This window comes from Papio anubis, chromosome 13 (genome assembly GCF_008728515.1).
Source record: "Papio anubis isolate 15944 chromosome 13, Panubis1.0, whole genome shotgun sequence".
NCBI classification, from domain to species: Eukaryota; Metazoa; Chordata; class Mammalia; order Primates; family Cercopithecidae; genus Papio; species Papio anubis.
The window spans coordinates 34,958,092-34,985,223 of NC_044988.1; the positions used below are offsets into that span (position 1 = coordinate 34,958,092).

A 27,132-nucleotide genomic window follows, 5' to 3' on the forward strand; every position below is an offset into this window, starting at 1 on the left:
TGCCCACTCTAGAAAGCAGTGGACAGCTCACTGTAACCTTGAATTCCTGGCCTCAAGCGATCCTCCTATCTCAACCTCTTGAATAGCTGGGACTACAGGGATGCAACCACCATGCCTGGCTAATTTTTATTTATTTTTTTGTTGAGATGGGGTCTTGCTATGTTGCCTAGGCTAGTAGAAACTTCTGATAAGGATGTGGACAGTACTTCTTCAAAACGTAACAGATTTCTCCAATGAATGCATTTCATTGACCATATTATCTTTTGCCTTCACAGCAAACAAAAACTTCTCTTTGTGCTTTCTGTGCTGATTTTAAAAAAAAAGGTTTAACGCTTACCTGAATCAAAGTGATCTTTCTCCAGGATATCCAGAGGTTCTGTTAAGTCAATAGACTTACTGATTTCTCCCTTAGGAGAGTCTTTTCCAAGATCTCCTTCACCTTCATCAGTAGTCCATAGTTCTCTAGTAAATTTATCATGATCAGGTTGTCTTCTGAAATCATCATAGTCTTTCTTTAGGCGGCTCCTGAAATAAAATGCCCAACATAACAAATAATACATATGTATTAAATTCTTGAAATCTAAACTAACTTTTAACATTTTAAACTACATATGGAAATATTTTTTATGAAGTCATTAGAAATTATGCTTTAATCTTAAAGTGTGTCTAAAATGCTTAGTTCAGTCTTGCCAATGCTCAGGAAGACAGAACCTATGGTACAGGCGTAAGAAACTTGAAACTTAAAAAATTATATGTATCTGGCCAGGCATGGTGGCTCATGCCTGTAATCCCACCACTTTGGGAGGCCAAGGTAGGCGGATCTCTTGAGCCCAGGAATTGAGACCAGCCTGGCCAACATGGTGAAGCCCTGTCTCTACTAAAAATACAAAAATTAGCTGGGCGTGGTGGTAGGCACCTGTAATCCCAGCTATTCGGGAGGCTGAGGGACGAGAACTGCTTGAACCCGGGAGATGGAGGCTGCAGTTAGCGAAGATCACGCCACTGCACTCCAGCCTGGGTGACACAGCGAGACTCCATTTCAAAACACACACACACACACACACACACACACACACACACCCCTGCAAATTTCAGAATACAGATTTGAACATACCATCTGATCATCTTTTTTCTTTTTTTTTTTATTTGAGACAGAGTCTCGCTCTGTTGCCCAGGCTGGAGTGCAGTGGCTCAATCTCGGCTCACTGCAAGCTCCGCCTCCCGGGTTCACGCCATTCTCCTGTCTCAGCCTCCAGAGTACCTGGGACTACAGGCGCCCACCACCACGCCCAGCTAATTTTTTGTATTTTTAATAGAGACAGGGTTTCACCATATTAGCCAGATGGTCTCGATCTCCTGACCTCGTGATCCACCTGCCTTGGCCTCCCAAATTGCTGGTATTACAGGCGTGAGCCACGGTGTCTGGCCTGATCATCTTTATAAAGATTGCTGTTAGATAAATTAAATGAGACAACAATAATTTTTTTTCTAGCTGCACTGACAGATTAGAGAGTCTTAAAATTACTGACTATAACACATCTTAAAAGGTCATTTAAAAAAGTTTAAGCCAGAAATTCTAAGCACCAGTATCTATTTTTGCGACTATTATACAGAGAGTAACAAATCTATCACTTAATCCTGGGAGTAATTGTATCTAAACCCTTCAGTCTTAATAGAAATATTTTTTAAAATTAAGCCTAGGAAAACAAAGCTGAAAAGTAATCTTTCACAGAGATCCTTTTCATATAAAAACATAATAGCTTTATTTCTGAGAAACTAGAGATGGAAACATCTAGTATTTTAGAGATCCTTTATTATTCCTTTTGTTTTCAATGAAGTTTTCTACCCTATCCTCAACTTTCACCCTTAGTGTTGTTTATTCAAAAAAGAAATATGAACCTATGTTCTCTATTTCCTCCCTCCCTCCCTCCCTCCCTTCCTCCCTTCCTTCCTTGACAGAGTCTTACTTTGTCACCCAGGCTGGAGTGCAGTGGCACGATCTCAGCTCACTGCAACCTCTGCCTCCCGGGTTCAAGCAGTTCTCCTGCCTCAGCCTCCCAAGTAGCTGGGATTACAGACGCGCACCACCACACCCGGCTAATTTTTGTATTTTCAGTAGAGACAGGGTTTCACCATGTTGGCCAAGCTGGTCTCAAACTCCTGACTTTGTGATCTGCCCACTTTGGCCTCCTAAAGCGCTGGGATTACAGGCATAAGCCACCACGCCTGGTCATGTTCTCCAATTTATTTTTACTACACATTCTTATTTGTGCACATTAGATTTTAAGTCCCACCTCTGTTACTTACTAGTTGTAAGACTTTCAATTTTAATTTAGTTTTTTGAGATAGGGTCTCACTTTATCACCAGACTGGAGTACAAGTGGCACAATCTTGGCTCACTGTAACCTCCACCTCCCAGGATCAAGAAATGCACCCACCTCAGCCTTCTGAGTAGCTGGGACCATAAGCATGCACCACCATACCTGGCTAATGTTTGTATTTTTTATACATACGCAGTTTCACCATATTGCCCAGGCTTTAATTTTTTTTTTTTTTTTTTGGAGACAGAGTCTTGCTCTGTTGCCCAGGCTGGAGTGCAGTGAAGCGATCTAGGCTCACTGCAAGCTCCGCCTCCTGGGTTCACACCATTTTCCTGCTTCAGCCTCCCGAGTAGCTGGGACTACAGGCGCCTGCCACCACACCTAGCTAATTTTTTGTGTTTTTAGTAGAGACGGGGTTTCACCATGTTACCCAGGATGGGCTCCTCTCCTGACCTCGTGATCCACCCACCTCAGCCTCCCAAAGTGGTTTTTAATTTTTAAAACATTAAAATTCCTTAATTTTCTAAGCATCAGTTTACTTATTACAAATGAGAATAGTAACAGTACTTACCTCTCAGTATGTGTGGCACATAAATATTCAACAGATGTTAGTTAAAAATTGCTTTCAATTTATTTATGTTTTAAATTATTGTTAAGGGTTTTACGGAAGCACACGAGGGCTGTGAAAGGTATTAGAATGGGTTACTAAATGATAATCACAAAATGAATTTCCCTTTCAATCTATAAAATTGGAATGAAAAAATATCTATGTGGAGATAGTATAAAGTTCTCCTCCCTTCTCACTCTCAGTAACCTTCTTGGTCTCAGTTAATGGCTTTACTTCTTATTTCAAGAAAAATGGAGGCAATCAGAAGAGAACTTTCACATGCTCACACCTCATCTGCAACTCACCTTAATGTATATTCCTATTCTCCATCTCCCTACCTAAGCTAACACCTCCATTTAAATGCATCCTCTTACCTAATCAAGGATAACACTCTACTAAATGTCCCTTCCTTTACCTGAATCCATTTTTTGTCTACTAGATCATTTCCATCAGTACACAAACATGTTACTCTATAACATCAACAACAACGACAAAACACATCCTCTTAACCTCTTTTCCTTCCAGATACTGCTCCATTTCTCTATTCCACCTTATAGCAAAACTCCATGAAAGAAGACTCTTCCATTTCTTTCCCCTAATTCTCCTAAATAGACTTCTAAGACTTTTATCCACTTTTCTACTACCACAGCTTACCAAGGTCATTAATATGATCCTCATGTTGCCAAATTAAATAATAAATTCTTATTTCTCATTTCCTCAACCCATCATGAGCAGTCCTCCTTTATGAAACATTTCCTTACCTGGTTTCCAAAACACTTCTCTTCCTTGACTATCTTCCTATTTTACTGAGCACTCCTTCAAAGTCTCTTCTGCTGAGTCCTACTCATCTTGGCCACTTCTACATGCTGGAAGATCTAGTACTCGCTTTTGTTTTCTTCTCTATCTATGCTCATATACTAGGTGATTTCTACCAGCCTTATGTCTTTAAATACAATCAAGATGCTGACAGCTGCCAAATTTTTACCTCCAGACTCTCTTGAACTCAGACTCCTATACCAAACTGCCTATTCAATAACACCAATTAGATGTCTAAAGAGCATATCAAAGTTAACATGTTGAAATCCAAACTCTTCAATCCCCTCTACCTCTCAAATTTGCTACTCCTTGAGTTTCCCCTATCTCAGTTAATGGCAATTCCATTATTCTAGTTGTTTAGACCAAAAATAGTGGGTACCATCTTTTTCACTCCTCACTTTCTCTCATATCCGATATATCCAATCCTTAAGCAAATTCTACCAATCCTACTTTCAAGATATATCCAGAATCCAGCCACTCTTTGGTATCTGCACTGCTACTATCCTGGTCCAAGCCTCTACCATTTTTCTCCTGGATTACTGCTATAGTATACTGGTTTCCCTGCTTTCATCTTTGTACCATTATATTTACCTCAACCCAACAGTTAAGAGTGATCGCTTTAAAACATAAATCGGATCATATCCCTTTCCTGCTTAAAACACTTCAATGACTTCTCATCTCACTCAGTGTAAAAACTCAAATTCTTAAATATCTACATGATCCGGCTTCCTTCCTCCTTACCTCTCTGACTCTTGCCTGTTACCACATTTCTCTTCACTTGCTCGGCTTTGGTTACACTTGCCTCTTTGCATCTCCACTAAACACCAAACATGCTATCAACTCTAGGGTTTTAGTACCTTTTATTCCCTCTGCTTTCCCCTCAGAAATCCACACAGCTCCCTTCCTCATTTCTTTAAGGTCTCTGTTCAAACACCAACTCACCAGGGAAGCTTTCCCTGACACCTGATTAAAGAGTAACCTTCATCCCGCCCAAATCGGCCATTTCTTAACCCCCTTAGCTTGCTTTATTTTTCTTCACAGTACTTCTTTTGCCACCTGACATTTGAGTGTGTTTTTTTCCATGAGAATGTAAGTCACAGAGTAGCGGCTTTGTTTAGTCAACAGTATTTTCTCAGGGCTTAGAAAATGCCTTGCACACAGTGGGCAGTCAAAAATATCTGCCAATTTACAAATGACTGGAAAACTACTAAATGATTCCAGGACATCATCCAAAGATCATAAATTAAGGACCATAAAATAAGTAAAACAGATTATAATGTTTGAATTACCTGTTTCTTTGGAAAGCCTTCATTAACTTCGGTTCCCATGGCAGCAATTCATTTAAAAGACGGATCAATGTACTATGTAATTCTTTTACAGCTTGCCTCCGATGATACCATTTTCCCTGAAAACAATGTTTAAAGTAAATCCCTTAGATTTATTCTAAAAGTAAATGTCAAAACTTATTTTCTGAGTAAAATACAAAAACATCAATACTCCATAAAACATATGTCTTCTTCAGAAGCTTGAAGAAAGGGGGAAAATATCAATATATGTAACAATTCTCACTTCTACCAGAGAAATCTGAAACCTGTTTCATCCAACTGGAAGATAAAAATTTTAAAAATGTTTTAAAATTGCATCAACTGTAAATGTTTTAATAAGTCATTTGTTAAATATATGTAAAAATACAAACATTTATATAAATTCATTAAATAAGTATGACATGGGTCATTTCAGTAAAGTTATTGTAATTTTCCCAAAGAGTGGGGAAAAGGGAGAGAAAAGGTACGTCTGTTATCAGGTCCAAAAGCAGTCTTTTTAACAAACTTCCTAGGAAATTTTACAATTATTTTATTTTACAATGTTTCTAGCCCAGAAAAGCAACCAAGCAGTTACTGTTTTCAATACTCTAATGCTATAGTAAGAGTTAATAATTACTGATGTCCTCTCAATCTGCTAAGTATTAACCTAGGTATTTCACATCTACATATCTAGAGAGAGCTCTAGCATTTACAAAAAGCCTTCTGAGATATGTGCAGTGTTATGTTCACTTTACAAATGATGAAAATAAGGCTCATAGAGATTAAATGACTTAAGGTCCTATAACTTAAACCCATATCTGCCTGATTCTGAAGTCCAAGCTCTTAGAATCACATCACTACCTCTTAAAAAGTACATCACATAAATTCAATCTGACACAGGCTATAAAAACCTCTAGAAGATACACCTCACCTGTATATATAAAATTATTTGAATAACATAGGAACAATAAATTTATAGCTGCTAAGCCACAGTATATACCTGTTATTACCATCATCTACTGTTACATAATCATGTTGGGTTTTTTTTTGAAATGACTTTGAGACATAATTCACACATCATACAATCCACATGTTTTCTTTCTAACAAAAGATACATAATTATATACATTATGGGTCACATTTAACATGCATAAACTTAGATTCTGTCCTATAGCAACTGTTGAGTCCATTTGCATATAAGTAGAACACTAAGGGAGAAAAATTACCACTATCTAGAGCAAAAAGTATTACAAACATGTGCATAAATTTCCCAATATACATAAGGTTATACATATACATATATATATGACCTTCAAATTTCAGTCATGAAAATTTTAGTCATATATAAACCTGTGTGATGAACAGTATAGTTTTACAAAAAATATTCTGTGCTTTAAACCAGCAGAATGTTTATGCACATAAACAGGTAAATTTCTACCTCTGAGGTTTTTATATCTTAGAAAAGGAATTGCTTACTAGAAGAGTAGGAAGATACGAGATTATATACGTGCATATGCACATAATGAATATGGAACCTAGGCTCATGACTAATTCTTGTTTCTTAATGGTATGATGAATCACAGTATTAAGAAAAAAAATTCAAGAAAAGTAATTTTTATTTCAAATATTAATTTAGATAGGCCTCTTGTTCAATGTGTTCTAAAGTACACAAAGGACCCAACTTAAAAATGAGCTACACCTTACAAGTTTATTTTTCTCAAAGAGACGTTATAAAAGTACTTATTTTAAGCCATGAAAACAGAACTATTAAACTGGTACACAATAAAATCGAACAAAAAATAACTTTCATTTAGAAAAAGTGAACTTAAAATAGAAAATAGGTAACTTTTCCCTTTAATAAGGCATGTACACCTTGAAAGTTTTTCTCAAAGAAATGTTATAAGATAGTAAAAAGTGCTTATTCTAAGCCATGAACACAAAACTATTACATGATACGTTATAAAATTGAACAGGAAGTAACTTTCATCTAGAAAAAGTGAACTTAAAATTGAAATTAGGTAGACTTGTAACCAACATTCTTGCACTTCTCAACTATTTGGCTTCAAAAAGTGAAATGGTGAGAGTGGAAGTAAATCTTCCCTAAGTTAAAGAGAGAAGAAGAGGAAAGGTATGATGGTAGGGAGACTATACTCTTTGTGGCAGAATTAACTGGAAAACTGTTCAAAGGCTAGGGAACACCAGGCATGCTGAATTCCTCAGCGGGAGTTACAGGAGAAAAATGACAGTTGTAGAATTACTCTGGGTAGTATGACTGCTGCCTGGATTAGCATGTGGTAGTGCGGTGGGGGATGCAGAAGGACTAGCAGTATCGTGGCACAGAAGAACTTACTTAGGTCTAGGTAGATGAGGCACAGGATGGGGAGACTGTGTAGCTGGGATGTTGTTATTTCAAGATATTTGTCAACTGCATTTCTGTCTCTGTTGAATTATTAATATTAATTTTTGTAGAAAAGAGTTTTTAAATGATTAGAAAGTTTTTACCTTTTAATTTTATTTTTATTACTAATCTTAGAAATTTAATCCAAAACGGATAAATATACTACTGAACTAGAAGACTGTATATAAGGAAGGAAGCTTAAATATTATGATCAGAGAACAGACTTCTTTCATACAACTCTGTCTCACCCAGTAATCTGTTTTGAAATGTCTGTTATCTTTTAACGTTATATGCTTTGTGGCCTTCTTCTCTTTCTTTATATATTTTCAGTCTGGGGTAGTGGTGGTATAATATTTCATTCATAATTTGAAAATGCTTATTGAATCATTCTATATTTGGAAATCAAACCACAAAGTTTATTATTTTCATAACACAAATTATAGGAAAGTAAAGATTGATAAAATGCTTTGTCTAGCAGATACATATGAAAATAATGACCACAACAAAGGGCACCCCTATAACCTGCCATGGAGAATGTGAGTCAAGTTTTTATGTTGCTCAAATGCATGCAGAGGTTTAAAAAAGTTGAAAATTAACTGTTCTGGGATTGCTATTTGAGCTAAGGTGTTTTAATTACTGAGAGTAAAAGGGAAACTCACATTGCCTGTTTCATGTATCATCTTCTTTGGTCAAAACATGGTGCTTACAACCCCAATCAAATTAAAATGACACTGTCCCTTTCTACTTAGTAGTGGTCTCAGAGTTTCATGGTATACAATGAAATTAACGTGAAGAGAAGAAAAGTTATATAAAAGAAATTAGAGATGATAATCTGCCTTATCTTGGGTCTAATATAAAAATCTATTTAAAAATCAAACAAATATTTATTGAACATTAAATCAGGTCATTAACTAAAACCTACTAATAGCTTTTCTGATTGATCAACTTTATTCATATACACGGACAAGGGAAAAACAAAGAACAATGATCATGTTTCATCTAGGATGAAATTATTAAAGTTGAAAGGAAACTCAAAGGGCATTTATTTTCTAGAAGAAAATGGTCTAAAGTTATACAGTGAAGTACAGTTGACCCTCTGTATCCAACCACAGATATAAAATATTTGGAAGAAAAAAAATAATGAATGGTTGTGTCTACACTAAACACATACAGACTTTTCTTTCTTGTCATTATTCCCTAGACAATATAGTATATCAACTATTTAAATCACATTTACATTGTAGTAGATATTGTAAGTAATACAGAGATGATTTAAAGTCTACAGGAGGATGTGTGTAGGTTATACATAAAGACTACACCATTTTATATAAGGCACTCGAACATACATGGATTTTGGTATGAAGGTGGGGTCCTGGAACCAATCTCCCAAGGATACTGAGATACAACTGTATTTGCAGATAAAAACAGCCATTAGACTAGAATTCTACACTCTAAATACTAGCATCTAATCTCCTTCCACTATACAATGCTGTATCTCTTGGACCCCACAAAGACAATTCCTAAAGAAGAAATAGATTATATTGTGTAAGTACCTATATTTACACGTAGGTATCTCTGTATTGTAAGAATTAAAATCTCTAAAACTTATTTTAACTTTTATAATTACAATAATAATTAAAATTATAATGACCTAAAGTTAAGAGTGAATTAAAAGCAAAACAGCAAGTTCTTCTATCTTCAAACACAAAGAGAGAATATGGATGTAATAAAAATCAGAAAGACTCTTAAGACTTTCTCTATACTGATTAATACAGAAACAAAGATAAAAATGGCAGATAATTTAGTAAAAGATCATTTGTGGAGTAATGCTATGATTTTCTCTAATAAAAATATATTTAATAAGCTTTATACATCTAATTTTAGTTCTGACTTTCCTTTATAAACAAGTATGTGAATACAGGGATAAGTTAACTGTTTCCATGTTAGAATTTTCACTGTTTTCATAGTCAAAAAATACTAAGAGAATCTCAATGCATTATATGAATTTAATAATTCAAATATTTACTGAAGGTCACTTTATAAAGTGGCAAGTAGTATTTTTCTTTTATGAATCAACAAAAGTATGAATTTCAAGTGGAACCAAAGGCATACAATATAATTTAAATTTGAAGCTTACCTTTCATGCTTTCTCATCCAATGTCCACTGCAGCTGCAGATTGCCAGCTCCCTTTCCATGAGATGGCCCAACTACCAAACACTGGAGGTTTTATAACCCCATAGGGATTGCTACAAAGAAACTGGTCTATGGTCACAAGGTAAGTCCTTCATTATATTATGCAGTTTTATAAGTTTTTGAGTGTAACAGATTAATAACTTAAGGAATCATAAAGGAAAATATAAAGTAACTTACAAAACTACACAATACTGTAAAAAGAAAAGTTGCATCTCTATGTACGTGAAATGAGTGGGGAGGGAAACTTACCTCACAACTAAAGAACAACTCCATTCTGCTACAGTAATCTGGGATGGGTATAACAGCACCAGCATAACACTGGCTGGGGTGTGGCAAGGAGAGGGAGTTGGCAATCTACTGATGCTGGGGACATTGGATACCTAAAAAGGAAGAAAAAGAGGGACATAAATAAATTCTAGATTAAATGTCTCATTACCACAAATATATTTTGCACACCTTAATTTAGATGCTTTGTACATTAAACTTAGGTGAAAGTCACTTGTTTATACAAGTCATACAGTTACTTACAAAGATTTTTCTTATATCTAAACAAAACAGGTATCAGCCATCATATGAAGAAAACATGAAAACCATATAAAAATATACAAAGAATGCTTTTTTAAATGGAGATGGTATAACTGTGTAGATAACATTTTTATTAAAAAGAACAGTACAAAACATGACTTACACAACAAAAGTATGAATGCTATTTTCCTATGTGCTTTTATTTACAAATATGTTGTTAGATCACAGACACATGAAGCACAAAACATTTTTTGTTACAAGTTTAATTCTTGTCACAGACATAAATTCTGTGGTAGAGAAGGTATTAAATATCAATATCTTATGCTTTCCTTTTTTTTTTTTTTGAGACAGGGTCTTGCTCTGTCGCCCAGGATGGAGTGCAGAGGTGCGATGTCGGCTCATGGCAACCTCCACCTCCTGGGTTTAAGCAATTCTCCTGCCTCAGTCTCCCTAGTAGCTGGGATTACAGATGCCTGCCACCACACCCAACTAATTTTAAATTTTTGTATTTTTTTTTCAGTAGAGATGAAGTTTCAGCATATTGACCAGGCTGGTCTTGACCTCCTGACCTCAAGTGATCCACCTGCCTTGGCCTCCTGAAGTAGTGGGATTACAGGCACGAGCCACTGCGCCCTGCCATATTATATTTTTCAATTAAAACGCAAATACCTTTTAGAAAAGCTAAATGGATCCCTATAAAAAGAAGTCTTATTTAAGGGTCTCGTGCTCTACTGACTGAGTTAGCTGGGCACTTAAAGATGTCTCATTTAAAATCACTAACTATATCCAAAGGTATAATCTAAACTCACATGTATAAAAACAGCATATATATAATAAACTGTAACTAAGTATTTTAATAAATGAATTATTTGACATTCTCCTTCATCTAAGTACTATTAAATGAAAAGGTAATACTATATTCAATAAGTATTCACTTATTTTTCTTACTGCTTACCTACAGAAACTACCACCATATTAACATATTCCTGCATATTCAGTTTTGGGAGTAAAACATCATGTTAATCATGTTGGTGCACAGTACCTGAAAAAGTGCTATTTTGATAGTATAATCCATATAAATATGAAAAAAGTTAAAAAGTATTTTAACACTGACATCAAGCTCTAACATGAACTATTACATATGCTATTATTTTCTCTTGATAGTTTTACCAATTTTTACTTAGGACTAGGAGAAAAGGAACGTGTTTGTACTTTAAAGGCATCCCACACTGAATACATTGAATAGTATATCCAACATTTCCATTATATTTCTAAATTAGCATTTAAATAGAAAGCATGAAGGCAAACTACAACAATAACAATAATGATAACATTGCAAGTTTCTCTGTCTTCTGGCTTTGTAGAGGGGGAAAAACTGGGTGACAGGTCACATTCCTGGTAAGGTAGTTCACTATCACTGGGGAAGAAAATCTAACAACATACATTTAAGAGATAACGTGCTACCATTTTCATTTATAAAGAAGAACGAACTGTGGACTAGAAATTAACCACTGGTTGAGTATCTGAACTTGACTGTTTTCAATAAATTGATGTTAGCCAACAAATTGATGAAATTTTAACGGATCTATATATGCTATCAGAAAGATGGGTTCTCAAACAATTCACAGCACAATCTAAACCACAAAGTAATGGTATGTTTATTTGGCATAAGAGGGGCATAAAAAGTTCCACATAAGTGACATTAAGACGGGAAATATTTGAAAAGCAGGGACAGCATCCTACTTACTTTTAATTTTTCGTATTCTCTCACAACGCCTAACACAGAAAAGGCCCACAGTAAGTGTTCCATTACATAAGCACATTTCTCATGTAACTGAGGTTTCTTCCTTAGATACAAAAGATTATTTAAAAATTGATTAAAATGTTCCTAAAATATGTCTTTCAGATTTTCTGACAATATGAATATAATCTAACTCTGGATGACTTCGGTCATCATTACGAACAAGTTATTTTGTTAGTTTTAAGCTCCTAAGACCTGCTTTTATGCTTTTTTTTCAATTGTCTTTTTAAAAATTATTCATTAGCCAGGCATGGTGGCTCATGCCTATAGTCCCAGCATTTTGGGAGGCTGAGGCAGGTAAATCACTTAAGCCCAAGAGTTTAAGACTAGTCTGAGAAACATGGCAAAACCCTGTCTCTATAAAATATAGAAAGATTAGATGGCCCTGATAGCGTGCACCTGTAGTCCCAGCTTCTGGGGAGGCTGAGGTGGGAGGACTGCTTGAGCCTCAGAGGTGGAGGTTGAAGTGAGCCAAAAATCACACTACTGCACTCTTGCCTGGGTGACAGAGTGAGACCCTGTCTCAAAAATAAATACATAAATAATTTATCAGTGTTTCATGCTGTCAGCAAATCTGCCTTAAACATCTCTTGTTCTAATTAAAAGCAGCTGCTACTATTTGTTAGAATTACATCTTAAAGAACTGGTTTCCCATAAGGTCTTTCTATTTTAAAGTGGTGGAACATCCACACGTGTACTCTGTGCTCTCTATTTAGGCTCCTTTGTGCTCTCTGCTGGATTCTGGGTTAATTTTCCTTCAATATATAATGTATAATTTTTTTCTTTTTCTACAGAGTCTAGTAAGATGCTAGGAAAGTTTTATTAATGTTCAGTCTATTCAGTTTTGACATAATTTCCCAGCTCACAAAAGGCACTGAATTAAAGTCTTTCCAAAGATTTTTATATCTTCTATAATACAAAAACTCAGAATGATGTAAAGCTTTTTTTTTTTTTACCTTAACCTCCATAGATTTAAATTCAATTTTCCAGAACTGTGGAAGGTAGTAAAGAAATTGTTAAACAGAAGACAATACAAATTTATTGGGACTTTGAAAAATGTTTGACATTTACAGTGTCACTTATATATGAATAAGGGTATGTGATACGTGATTCAAAAAGGTTTAGGTGGCCGGGCGCGGTGGCTCCAGCCTGTAATCCCAGCACTTTGGGAGGCCGAGACGGGCGGATCACGAGGTGAGGAGATTGAGACCAATCGTCTCTACTAAGAAAATACAAAAAACTAGCCGGGCGTGGTGGTGGGCGCCTGTACTCCCAGCTACTCGGGAGGCTGAGGCAGGAGAATGGCATGAACCCGGGAGGCGGAGCTTGCAGTAAGTGGAGATCGCGCCACTGCACTCCAGCCTGGGCAACAGAGCGAGACTCCGTCTCAAAAAAAAAAAAAAAAATGGTTTAGGCTGGGCGCGGTGGCAATCATGCTTGTAATCCCAGCACTTTGGGAGGGTGAGGTGGGTGGATCACAAGGTCAGGAATTCGAGACCAGCCTGGCCAAGATAGTGAACCCCGTCTCTATTAAAAATACAAAAATCAGCTGAGTGTGGTGGCGTGTGCCTATAGTTCCAGCTGCTCAGGAGGCTGGGGCAGGAGAATCACTTCAACCCGGGAGGCGCAGGTTGCAGTGAGCCGAGATCACACCACTGCACTCTACCCTGGGCGATAGAGCAAGACTCTGTCTCAAAAAAACAGGGTTTAAAGCAAATTACCTTAGACACACTAGCCTGTAATCCCAGCACTTTGGGAGGCCGAGGCAGGTGGATCACCTGAGGTCAGGAGTTTGAGACCAGTCTGGCCACCATGGTGAAACCCCGTCTCTATTAAAAATACAAAAATTAGCTGGGCATGGTGGCACATGCCTATAATCCCAGCTACTCGGGAGACTGAGGCAGGAGAATCGCTTGAACCTGGGAGGCAGAGGTTGCAGTGAGCTGAGATCACGCCACTGCACTCCAGCCTAGGCGAAAGAACAAGACTCTGTTTCCAAAAAAAAAAAAAAAAAAAAAGTAAAAAGAAACACTAGAAAGCTCTTGACTACAGAAGCATTTGTACCTAGGGCAACTCCTTTGAAACTCAACTCTGTGCTGGGATATATGGAATATACAGCATTAATTACCTGCCTGATGTAAAAAACAATGTACAATCTTTTTTCCCTTTAATGGGAACTTTGGAAGAGAGAGGTTTTCAAACATTGTTTTCATGCAAGTTTCCCTGATGAGATTCAAACTATCAAGCCAAACTGCAGTAAGTAGTAACAGTGAGCACTGTAAACAAAGGTTAAAATCTAGTTCTTAGTTGTGTCGAGTAGGATATGAATGAAGATCATGCATTTTCAAATAATTCAGTGACTACAGTCAACAGAAACTTTGTTTGCCTGACCAGTCATATATGTCTGGTTCACATTTCCTATCATCTAGGTCCCCTTTTTCATTATTATTCTGAACATGTCAGTTAACATTTGATTCTTCATAAAATTCATGTTATTTGCCCTTTTACCCTACTCCCAAATAACATATTAATACAAACACGTAATTAAGGGAAGTGAGCAAATGTCTATGGTGTCTGGTGACTTATGAATAAACACAGCTTGAAAATAAAAGATTAAATCTTTTATAAAAGGACAGGGGCTAGCCCAACCAACCCTAACTAAAAATAAAAATTTTAGCACTTTGGGAGGCTAAGGCAGGAGGATCGATTGAGCCCAGGAATTTGAGACCAGCCTAGGCAACACAGCAAAACCTTATCTCTACCAAAATATACAAAAATTAGCCAGGTGTGGTGGTTTGAGCCTCTAGTCCCAGCTTCTCTTGAGGCTGAGGTGGGAGGATCACTTGAGCCCAAAAGGTCAAGGATGCAGTGAGCTATGATTGTGCCATTGCACTCCAGCCTGGGTGACAGAGCAAGGAGCCCCTGCCTTAAAAATAATAATAATAATAAATAAATATTTTAATCCACAGGTTGAGGATAAAATCTTAAACTCTGGAAGTGAATTCCTTGATGATAGGAACTTAGTTTTAATCTCTGGATTCCTACCAAGTTCCTGGTACTATACATAGCACATAGAAGACATTCAGAAAATAGTTACCTAATAAATAAGGATAGAATCTGTAACTAAGCAGGTAAAAAGCACATTTTATCTGTTGTGCAACATTTCCAAAAGGTCATTTTAATTTTTAAAAGATTTAGTATAACTATTTAAAGGAAAATTGATTTTCTCCCACAGCTGAGATAGTTTTCAGTTTTGTTAACCATTAACAAGTTTACCAGAAGATCTAGAATAAAAAACATATTTTACACATGATTTGACTATTAAAACCTTAAATAAAACTAATGTTAAGAATAACTTAGAGATTATTACAACTATACTTACAACCAAAGCCATGAAGTAAAGTAATTAAGGCTTACTGAGGACTCTGAATGTACTTAAAGCTCCTTACACTGTATTCTATACAGCTGGCTATAAAATAATATTAAAAATATTGACTTGAAACCTCACTGAGAAAATGGGACATGAAATGGAGAGAAGAGGGAAAATTCCATTATCCTTCAATATAATAGAATAAAATTTCTTTTTTACAGGTGTTAGAAAATAAGATTAATGCACAACAATTTCTTTGCCTTGTATCAGTATGCATATAGTGAAAGCTGTTATTAATGTTATAAAACCACTTATTACACCTAGTTTTAAGTGGTTTTATAACATAACACACTACCATTACATGTGTAGTAAGTGGTTTTATAACATTATATGTAGTTTTATAACATTGTTATTTTATAACATTATTTGTCAATATTTTTCCATTTACTTATGTTATCATTCCTTATAATATTTTCAGTTAAGAACATATCATATATTTCTAAAACTGAATAAAGAAAATACATATATAACCATGTTGTTTTTAACTAAGGGAAGCCAAGGTCAAGAATCTTTATTAATCATTGATGGAATTATGAAGGGTAAAGGTTAACACAGACATTCATAAGTTCCATCAAGGACAAGACTTAATTAGAAGTATATTATGTAATAGAATACTCTCTAAGATGAGATCTGGTATTATGATTTCACTGATTTCTACCTAACTTTCAAAACATCAACTTAGTAAGTTGGCAGCAGTGGACAGAATGAAATAAGGCCCTTAGCAAATACAGGCTTTTATCAGGGTTTTACAACCTCAGCACAACTGACATTTGGCACAAGACAGTTCTGTGTTGTGGAGGAATGTCTGTGCATTGTAGGATCATTACAGTGTAGGATGTTCAGCAGCATCATTGGCCTCTATCCATTAAATGCCAGTGCCACTTCTTCAACTATGACAATCAATGTCTCCTAGGGAAGGGGAGCAAAATCATTCCTGATTGATAACCACTGGCTTATACAGAACTCTGTGACCAAAAAACTGGGGGGGAGGTTAGCATCTCTGATCTAAGCTTCTGACTTCCCTAATATTCAGTCTAGCTAATGTATACCCTTTGGTTAGGTAAGAGAAGTATTATTATTGTATTCTGAATTTACATTATTTTAAGAATATAATAAAGATTAACTTTATCCATTACTTGAAATTTCTTTATAATTCTTTTTAACATACCTTTTTACATACTGCAATCATTATGTACATATTATTTTGTATGTCTTTTTGTTTTGAGACAGAGTCTTGCTCTGTTGCCCAGGCTGGAGTGCAGTGGTACAATCTCAAGCGCAGTGGTATGATCTTGGCTCATGGAAGCCTCTGCCTCCTGGGTTGAAGCTATTCTCCTGCCTCAGCCTCCCAAGCAGCTGGGATTACAGGCACGCGCCACTACAGCCTGGCTAATTTTTGTACTTTTAGTAGAGATGGGGTTTCACCATGTTAGCTAGGCTGGTCTCGAACTCCTAAACTCGTGATCTGCCCACCTTGGCCTCCCAAAGTGCTGGGATACAGGTGTGAGCCACCGCTCCTGGCCTATTGTGTATGTTCTTAAAACTTAACATTTCACAAATATTTCCATGTTGTAACAATGATCTACCAATTTTACTAGCTATGTAACAGTGTGTTAATATTGTTTGGTTATCATCTCCCTACTGCTGGACATACGGATTGTTTCCAAATTTCCACTACTAGGGGTGGTCTGCTAAACACACTGTTGCATATATTACTTTTGGCAGTAGGGAGAAGAAATGGGGAGAACAAAAGTTAAATTCCAAATAACATCATAGGATCAAAGTGCACAGGTGGTTGTGCTCAATATGTATAGCTTTCCTTACATATTGATTATAAAATTTAGAAATAAACAAAATCTTAGATCCTACTCAACGTTGAGGGGCTTATCTGATAAAAGATGTATTAGAAAAGATGTGGTCTTACATTTAAAATTTACTTATCAATATTTATATAAGACTTTCATTTATCATCACATAACCCAGAAGAGGTTTTTTTCCTTATAAATAAATTTTTATTGCAAAATTTTCACTTTTCCTCATACCCAATCTCTACGAGGGTCTTCCTTAATGGAAAAAGATTGAAACTTCTTTGAAAATCAGAACTATGATACAGAACATAAAGGACATTGAACAAATATGAGGGAAAAGGGGATTATATGAAAAACTTAGAAATATAAGTTTGGTGAAATCTTCCAATTTTTATTACTTAGAAAGCAATACTGTCTATTTCAAATACATAAGATCAGGTAAAGTTATCAATAGCTTTATCTTTCAGGAAAACTAATAAATTTCCTACACTAAAAAAGGTATCTTTTAAATAATTAAGCAAAATGCAAATTTTATCCGCTAAAACTTCAAAAATAAAAACAAAATGTTCCGATTTCTTCTTTAGATCATGAAAGAATGCTACGATGTAAATAATGATGAGAAATACATTGTTGTATATTTACCTCAACCAGAGGTCTCACTTTTAACAAATCTCTGATAGATAATTAAGTTCAGTACCATAGGATCTAAAGGATGATGACGACTTTTTGGATTAAACCCCTAAATGGAGTGATGGGACCAAGTGAACTGAGTATAAATTTCAGGAAATTAAAGCATTTTTCTCTTCACATTATTAACCATAAACAAAATTAGTTGTTTTGCAAGGATGAGTAAACAATCTAAATTTTAAAACACTAAGTCTTCCAGTACAATGAATAGTTCAATGACAAAACCTCTAAAAGGTTAAAAAGACCTTGTTATGTAAACATAAAGCTGCTCTAAAAAATAAAGTTTATTAATTAAAAAAAAAACTTTTAAAATGGAATATTCACCTGAGTGAATAAATGGGATCATTCTTCCCTGTTGCTTTTCTACTTTGGTAGGAAAAACTATCTGGAAAGTCCCTGCAGAGAAGCCTCCTGAAGCAGCTAGGTGTTTGTATTATATGAATCCATGTTAAATCCTCTATCACATGCGTAATTTCTATCTTTAGTAATGACATTTATGACAAAGAAATATTTATAACAGAATATATCTTGTTACTGGAGTCATTATCATAGATACGAATGTTGATAATAAAAGAATTGTTTTGGCCCCAGATACTTAGTTTTGACAGTGATATACTCTTATGAAGATCAGTATTAATACTTCATTTGTCTGACAATAGTGAAGGAAGGCCATAAGACAAGGAATCAGTCAAAAGAGTTGTCACTATTACCAAGTTTACACACTTCATTGTTAATAAAATCCTTCAGGTCCTCACCATGAACTCAATTCTAGTAAGTATGGTTACCTGCTTTCTTAATCCACAATATATCAGCTAGGGCAAGTATATGGACACACACAAGAAATGACAGGTGACAGATAGCCTGGCAAATGAAAAAAAGACAGAACAAAAGCAAAAATACAAACAAAATCCTTCAAAATATAGTAACATAAAAGCCTTTTGGTGAATGTTTAATCAGAACTACTAATACCAACAGATTTTTAGAGTAACAATATTGTTATTCATAATAACGACCCTCAAGTCATAAAGAAAAGGTTAAATTGTATTTAGTACAAGGAGTCAGGGAAGTTTTTCCATTAAAATTAAGTTTTAGTATCAAAGGTTTAAGTTTCAGTTATCTAGAAATTCAGTTAAGTGGAACACCTTACTCCCAAATGATGCCAAACTGGTAGTAAACATAAATAACATAACATAACATACATTACATAACATAAACATTCAATGAAGTTAATTCTTAGAACATCTATCACACTCAATATTAGCTTTTGTAAAAAATAAGGAACAATAGATGCAAACTTTTATTGTCTATTTGCTTTATGCTATGTGGCCGTTTCATTGGTTAAGATAATCTGTTTATGTAAACAATCTTTTAAACAGTTTAAATTAAGGAGAAAGAGCTCTTATGTTGGTAATCTCAGTAAGATTATCCCTGCTAAGTACAGTTCCAAGAATTTCTACTTTTTGAAGGGTGGAAAACATATTTTAAAACTAATATGCAAACATCAGGGGGCATGGACAAGTTAAAAGTTTAGAGATACAAATCAACTAAACCCTAGGGTAATCTAAAATTTACTGATTAACATGCCCTCAAGGAATACAATGTCAAATATTTGTAGTTTATGTTTTCTTCTTTTTTTTGAGTCAGGCTCTGGCTCTGTGCCCAGGATGGAGTGCAGTGGCATGATCACAGCTCACTGCAGCCTCGACCTCCTGGGCACAAGTGATCCTCCTGTCTCAGCCTCCTGAGAAGCTGTGATTACAGGCATGCACCACCACGCTGAGCTAATTTTTTATTTTTTGTAGAGATGGGGGTCTAGCTATGTTGTCCACATTGGTCTCGAGCTCCTGGGCTCAAGAAATCCTCCCACCTCAGCCTCCCAAAGTGCTGAGTTTACAGGCCTGAGCCGCCACGCCTGACTGTGGTTTATGTCTTCTTTTACTCTTCTTCTACACAGTACCAATGGAAATGAGGTGAATGGCTTTACAGAAGCCTCTAGAACGCTTGCAGAAGTCTTTTTCTCCTATAATATATGCCATAAGTATATAATTCAACTATGCATTAAAAAACCCTCTAATTTATAATATGGGAATAAATAAAAGTTATGTTTAACTGTAGCATAAAAAAATTGGCAAATTTATTTAACAGAATTGTTTAGAATGAAATATGGACACCTCCCTAAAAACAACTTCTGCAAAAAACAGTAACACTCTGATATTTTTAAAAGACTATTCCTTTCTATTAGCGAACAGAATTAGTCCTTTCTGAGCATAAAACATAAAAAAAAAAAACCCCTCTGGCTACAGAGTAAATAACATTTACATAGCATAAATGTCTGAGGAATATATCACAGCAGTAAATTTTAATGAAACACATGGTCTTCCACATCAAGAGACTGCCTATACACCTAAAGTGTATGTGTATAAAAATATAATAATCTAAACAATTTTTAATGAAAATATTTCCAAAATATGCAGTTTTCCACATTCTCAAGTTAATTACTGAATGTTTTCTTGCTAATTGATGACTATCATTATAAGCATTTATTCTCTCTCTTAAATTACCATGATACTCTCAGGGTTATCTATCACACATGAGACTTCTGGAATGCTTAAGGCTGTTTCACCCTAGTACTAAGTAATTCAGAAGGTTGTATTTTTATGGTACTGCAATCTCCTTTCAGAGTGCTACCAACATGTCTTTCCTAACAACATATAAAATGACTAATACAAATCTGCCGATATCAAACTTGCTGAATCACTAACCATATTTTACACATATTTATATTAACAGGTTCTGAGCATAGATCTAAAAGTGGCTTCATGATATTCCTAAGGTGCAAAACGAAAGGTTCAAAAAAAATGATTTTCTTCAGGTTTAAAGCCTTTCCCATTTATTTATTGGTATGTAATCGTGTTTAAAATCTGTGCATAGCCCAACTATAAATGCTAGTTAAACAGGTGTTACTGATTTAATAAATAGTAGAATTGAGTGTTTTACCAAGTATCGGGTGAATAAATATATGCCCTTAAACTCTAGTCTCTCAAGAACAATAAAAATATTAGAAAATGAAAGTAAAAATTATAATTTAGAGGACACAGTGAAAGTTAAAAAACTTTCACCAGATAAAGGTTCTTAAAAAAGTCATATTGTTAAGTATGTATCAAAATCATCTGGGGCAGTATTAAACAATTTATATCTGTTTTTATGTTACACTGAATTAAAATTTTATGTTACTAAGCAATAAACTTCGATTTGCATATAACTATTAAGAATATTTGCAAGGCAAACATTAACCAAAAAAGTACCAGTCAGAAAACAACCAGCCAGTATACTGGGAAATATCTAAAACTATACCTGATACAAACCAGGCAAATAAAATTAATTTAACTGCCCTGGCATGATTTCTATTAAAAATGAAAACTAGATCACACAGGAGAAATAAAAGAAACAATGTTTCTATCTTTCATTGTAAATTTTCATGTAATCCAGGAAAACAAGATTTCAAAAAAGCTTTAGGAAAAAGCAGGAATAAATTTTAATGCTGACAATAATAGATAGAACTTTTGGATCAACACCTACCGATTTTTTTCTACTGTTTTCCAGATCTTTGAGTTCATTCTCGATTTTTGTGATTAATTCCCTGAGTTCATCAAGATTAGTGCAAATAAGCTAAAATAAAACACAAAAACACAGCTTGATAACACATAATATAAAACACCCAAAATGTGGTAACAGAAGTTGTTTTAACACACACTGAATTCACAATTATTTTTCTCTGTAATAGTAAAAAGCAAGGAAAGTTCTGCAGTTTATATTTTAAAATATATTTATTTACTTGCTATGATATATGAACTTCAGGCTTAGTATAAAAGAAGCTGAAATTTCAACATTGGTGGTTTTATCCCACATCCCCACCTTTCAGTTTGCTTTATAATTCGGGTACTTTCTTAACATTATTAACTTTCAGCCCAGAATGACAAAGATCTGGAAACTCACCCTAGATTTCACAGGTTGTCAAATCACCTTTAAGAAATGCTTCATCAGGCAGTCTCCCAGTAGGTGAATAAACACACTCCTGGAGAACTGTTATACCTTTTCCTTGGTTTGCTAACTATACAATTTAACAAACCTTAGTTACTCCTGTTGGGGTTGCTAAAAGGACTGCAACTATATGTAATACATTCAAAGACAAACAAAATAAAGTACACATTCCTAATATCAGTTTAGTATTCTTTAATAAAACCATCTCCACAGATAGCATCTATTTCCTTTCATAATTGTGTGGCTCATTTTATTTCACCTGGTAACACTGGCAAATGGCCAAAACAATTATTAGTCATTAAAAACTAAACTAGCTTGGTTTAATTACTAAAGTTTTAGTGAACTGTCAGCAACAATAGCAAAAATATTAGTAACAACATCTTAGTTTTTGTAAAATTATACTGAATTTCTCCAATTCGTTCAATACATTTTTTCCTAAAACAATTTAAGCTATTTTAAAAAAAATTGTGAAAAAGAACTAGATTTCTGAAACAAAACTGCAACCAAATAGACAGGAAAAATCTCAGATTAATGAAAAGTCTTGTTGTAATGTTTATACCATGTGATAATTTAAAAAACATACTGTACTTATAAATTACTAATTCGCCATTAGCTTTTATCAGCCCCATGTTTGTTACATTCATTAATTTCCATGTAAGGGAATTGTTTTCCTAAAAGGCACTTTCTTTTGTTAGAAGAGCTAACAAAAACAACAAAAGCAAAAGTGGGTTACAACAAAATAATTCCTCATGGCTACTGAGTGATAAAAATAAGACAGAGCCCCTTAAATTTCTTTTACTATGTTAAACCATATGAAATTGCTGATACGCTTTTCATCTACAAAAATGGCAAGACAGTTCAACCTAAGAGACTAAGAAAAAATTATCACAGATAATTTGTATTAACAATTACCTATTAGGAATATCTATATAATTTCAAAGTCATAGAATTGACTAAGCAGGGAAAATATGTACTAAAATAATCCAGATTAAACAATTTGAGAGTAGAAACAATACAGTGATGTAATGGAACAGTGATATTTATTAGAAACTACACATTCTAATTTGCCAAATTTACTTATGACAGAAGTGTTGATGGTCAAGCAGTGGACTGGCCAACCAGGTAAGTGGGTCTAGAACTAGAGAGCATCTTCATCTTCTATTGTAACTATGAAGACTTGAAACAATGTTGTTCCTACAGTGGATTTTTATTAAGTATTCAGTGGGGACTAAACTTTTCATAGTAAAATCTGCTATTATGATGACTGTGTCAAATTTGCCCCAGAGCTTGTAGATGGATGGCTATTTCTCTTTTCACTGAATTTGGTGTACTTGTTAATATCAAATCATAGATTTCTTATTTGCACATATGGCAAACCTCAGAGGAATTTTTATTTGCATTTCAGTTGTCTCACTACACAAAGAATAAGGGTACATTTTGCATGCAGTTTGTAGAAATTTACAGGAACAATGAAGACATATACCCCTACAACTAAATGAAGACATATACCCCTACAACTAAACATGCCCTAAAACATTTTGAGATCTTTCAATTATCAATTAGTTATGAAGTCAACAGATATTTATGTTCCATTTAAATCAAGAGATAATACAGTTCTGAAGCCAAACCATGAATGAAATCATATAGCTTAAGAGCTACCTGAAATAACACTTCCAAGTGGCTTACCTAGTTAGTAAACTACTAAATTAGTACTTCTCAAACTTTAATGTGCATAAGAATTGCATGGGGATCTTAATAAAACGGTTTTTTGTTTAGTATGTCTGAGGTGAGACCTTGGATTCTGCATTTCTAACAAGTTTCCAGGTATTGTCTACAGATAACATTTTTGAGTAGTAAGGTACTAAATGACTATGAATTACAAATCAACATGGCTACTGAAACATTCTGGTATCATGGAGCTAATGAGTATGAAAATACAAAAAGATTAATTTCCAAATAGGGAACGGCATATTGAATTAAATGTACAATGATAACACAATCGTTTCTTAAAATATTTTTAGCTATAATATTTATTCTGAGGTTATATTAAAATGACCTTAATAGCTACATAACAATTTATACTTAATATATTAATACTAATATATATTCTCTCTATATATATTTAATATATATACCCAATATACAGAGTCAAATTAACCTTTTATAAAACTGAATAGGAACACAATTAATGTGATTTATGCCAACTCAATGTCATAAACAACTCTACTGCCTCTCTTCTACCTCCGAAATAAGGCATATATGTGGCCATTACATTCAACTCAACTTCATATGATGCTTTTAAAAACAGAATCAACCCAATAAACAAAGTTCAACTTTTTTTTTTTAACAAAGCAAAACACCTTATTAAAACCTCCTTCTCATTATCTTGCATTTGAAAAACATGTCTGAGGCACAGGGCCCACAGCGGTGAACAAGAAACTCCAAAGCAGCTCAGATTACAGTCAGGTCACATTGCTAACACTCCTGAGAGGAGGTTTTCAGTCAAGCCGCAGAGGTTACAAGAAGAGTTTTATCTCCCAGGAAGAACCTCTCCAAGGCTGTCACACTCCCTCAAGTTAACCTTTCATTTAATACAATCCATGGCAAAGCTACAAAATCACAGATCTCAGAGCTGAAAGGGACTAAAAACATGTAATTTGTCCAAGCCTTAGCCTAGGCTAAAGAGACCTATCTCTAATTCATATAAAAGCTAATTAAACTAACAGAGGTAAAGTGACCTAAAATGACACACTGATACAGGAAACCACAGAACCCAGGACTTCTCCTACTATATTATATTCTTTTTAAAAGGGTCTTTATAAACAAAACAAAATAAAGAAATCTAACAACTGAACTTGTATTGTAGTTTTAGGATTTAGTTTATATCTAAGCTTTCACTTTTATTAAATGGTAATATTAAAAGGTCCTCTCTTCAACTCAAGAAGCAGCAATGTATGTATATGGTGGGAGTGGGGAGGCCCTGCAGAGATCAAAAAAACATAACCACATCTCAGAACAGCTGCATAATAAATCATTCCTTACTTTATTGATACTTCACACTAGAAATTATTTGGATAAAAACGCAATAGGTTTGAAAGATATTTACTTGCTCCAAAAAAGGACATAAGGTAACATTAAAAAAATATAAACAACACGGTAGATTGTATTAAAAAGCAAAGCAAAAGGAAAACAATGTAGAAAAGTAAAAATGAAAAAATCCAGACAAAAGGGATCACATTCACTCCCATTATAATAAAAAGATCCTGTAATTTATTATAAAAATTATAAGTGAAATACTAAATGCATGGTATAAATTCAAAATTTATATTGTATTTAAACTAAAATTATAATAGCATCTGCTAAAACTATGCAGATGGAAAAATTCCTTTTTATTTCTTATCATCACCATACCAGCAATAAGGACTACTTAAAAACCTGCAAATAAGGATATCACTTGTGACGTGAAAATCAAATAAGTCTGATAAACAACCATGTGATTAAACACAGGTGTTTCTCTCAATGAACTATATATATTTTTAAGGGAGAACTATATTAATTTTAAGGGAGAATTAAGAACTCCTGCTGTTAAAAGTGAAACAAAAAGCCGAGGTTAAAAATATTCATTTTAGGAGGGAGCAATTCAAAATAATGATATAATCAAAAGGTCTTAAATACAGTGAAGCAGTTAAAAAGCTGATTAAACTAACAGAGGTAAAATGACCTAAGATGACACATTGATAGAGGAAACCATAGAGAATTGCTTGAACCAGGGAGTCGGAGATTGCAGTAAGCCAGGATCATGCCACTGCACTCCAGTCTGGTGGCAGAGCGATCCTCCGTCTCAAAACAAACGACGACAACAAAAAAAACTAATTTTAATTTTGGTTTCAATTTGTTTTGCTGAAGTGCTTTATCTCTTATCCCTTAGTTTCTCCATTGGTTAGATGGAGAAGTACAGTTTTTTCAGAGGTATGTTAAGGATCAGTGAGTTTTTGCTTATGTTTGAAAACAATGTTAATATAAGTCTTAGCAGCTGGATTCTGGAGTTCTGCAAAGCAGCCATTAAAATCAATCATGCACATGAAATGGGAGCAAGTGCACACTGCACGAAAGATGTTTTTTTGGTTATCAATGAAAAGCAGATTTAGGGTAACTAAGGCTGTTAAATTATTTTTAAAACTTATGTTATTGAGACCCAACACATTAGTTTTTAAAAATACTTCCTGTAACTGTCATAATTATGCACAAAAGATAAATCATATAACATTAGATATCTCTCTTAAATGTTAAATGAAAAGACTTCTTAGAAAAAGTAACTATTAGGAAAACTGATATTCACTTTTCAGTCTAATAGTCTTTCTTTTATTACAAAACAGGTAAGGAAAAGAGAGTTTTACCAAGTTAACAAAGTCATAAATAAATGTTAAAGTTGATATAAACACTTAAATCACCAATATCAATAATTATTACTAAAAAAATCCAATAATTTTCCCTACATGCCAAATATATAATGCATCATAACAATAAAGAAGGTATAAACATAAGTTTTCACTCTCGTCAAACATCATGATGCAAATACTATTACTTGGTTTTCCACTTTTCAAATTCTTATAGGCTTAATCATGTGCCACTTTCATTAAGACCAAATCCAAGATTTATTTCAAGGTTTTAAGTAAATGGAAAGAGTGCTAAGGGTCAATAATAGATGTTTTTATGCCATTTTAAATTGATTTTCCTATGCATAATTCAGTGTTTTTCATGAGAAGCAACTGACCTGCTTACTTGAAAACATAATAAAAATGGCTAAAACAGTAAGCTATATCATTCAATCCTCACAACTACTCTACAAGGAAGGTACTATTATTACCCCACTGTACAAATGAGAAACTGGAATCAGAGAGAGGTTAAATAGCTTACCCCACAGAGTTAATTAGTGGCAGAGCTGGCATTCAAACCCAAGTAGGTAGTCTGGTTGCAGAACCCTTGTATTTAACCACTATGCAGATAACTGGTACCCACTGAATCAAGGTTTTTGGAGAATGAAACCAACAATCTTCATTTTAAATGAAGGTATCACATTATTTTTATTTGAGAACCACTGACATAACTCTTAGGAAAAAGTGGCACACATTTGGTTAGCCCCTTTACAATATACAGTCGTCCCTCAGTATCCGTGGGGGACTGGTTCCACGACTCACCT

The 27,132-nt window shown here is 34.5% G+C and overlaps 1 protein-coding gene across 5 annotated transcripts in view; it reads right to left on the minus strand.

Moving 5' to 3' along the window:
• KIAA2026 (KIAA2026 ortholog) overlaps positions 1-27,132 on the minus strand; it is a 92,497-nt gene that overhangs the window by 10,921 nt on the left and 54,444 nt on the right. For 4 of the 5 annotated variants that reach the window (XR_004178054.1, XM_031654828.1, XM_031654829.1 and 1 more), the window contains exons 5-7: positions 21,471-21,560; positions 5,034-5,149; positions 338-525 (exon numbers count right to left, since the gene is read on the minus strand). Coding sequence is in view for 4 of the 5 variants with exons in the window: in XM_031654828.1 (XP_031510688.1) it covers positions 338-525; positions 5,034-5,149; positions 21,471-21,560 (394 nt within the window). In the remaining variant the exon portion in view is untranslated. The remainder of the gene's footprint in view (positions 1-337; positions 526-5,033; positions 5,150-21,470; positions 21,561-27,132) is intronic. The other variant, XM_031654827.1, reaches the window with a different exon arrangement.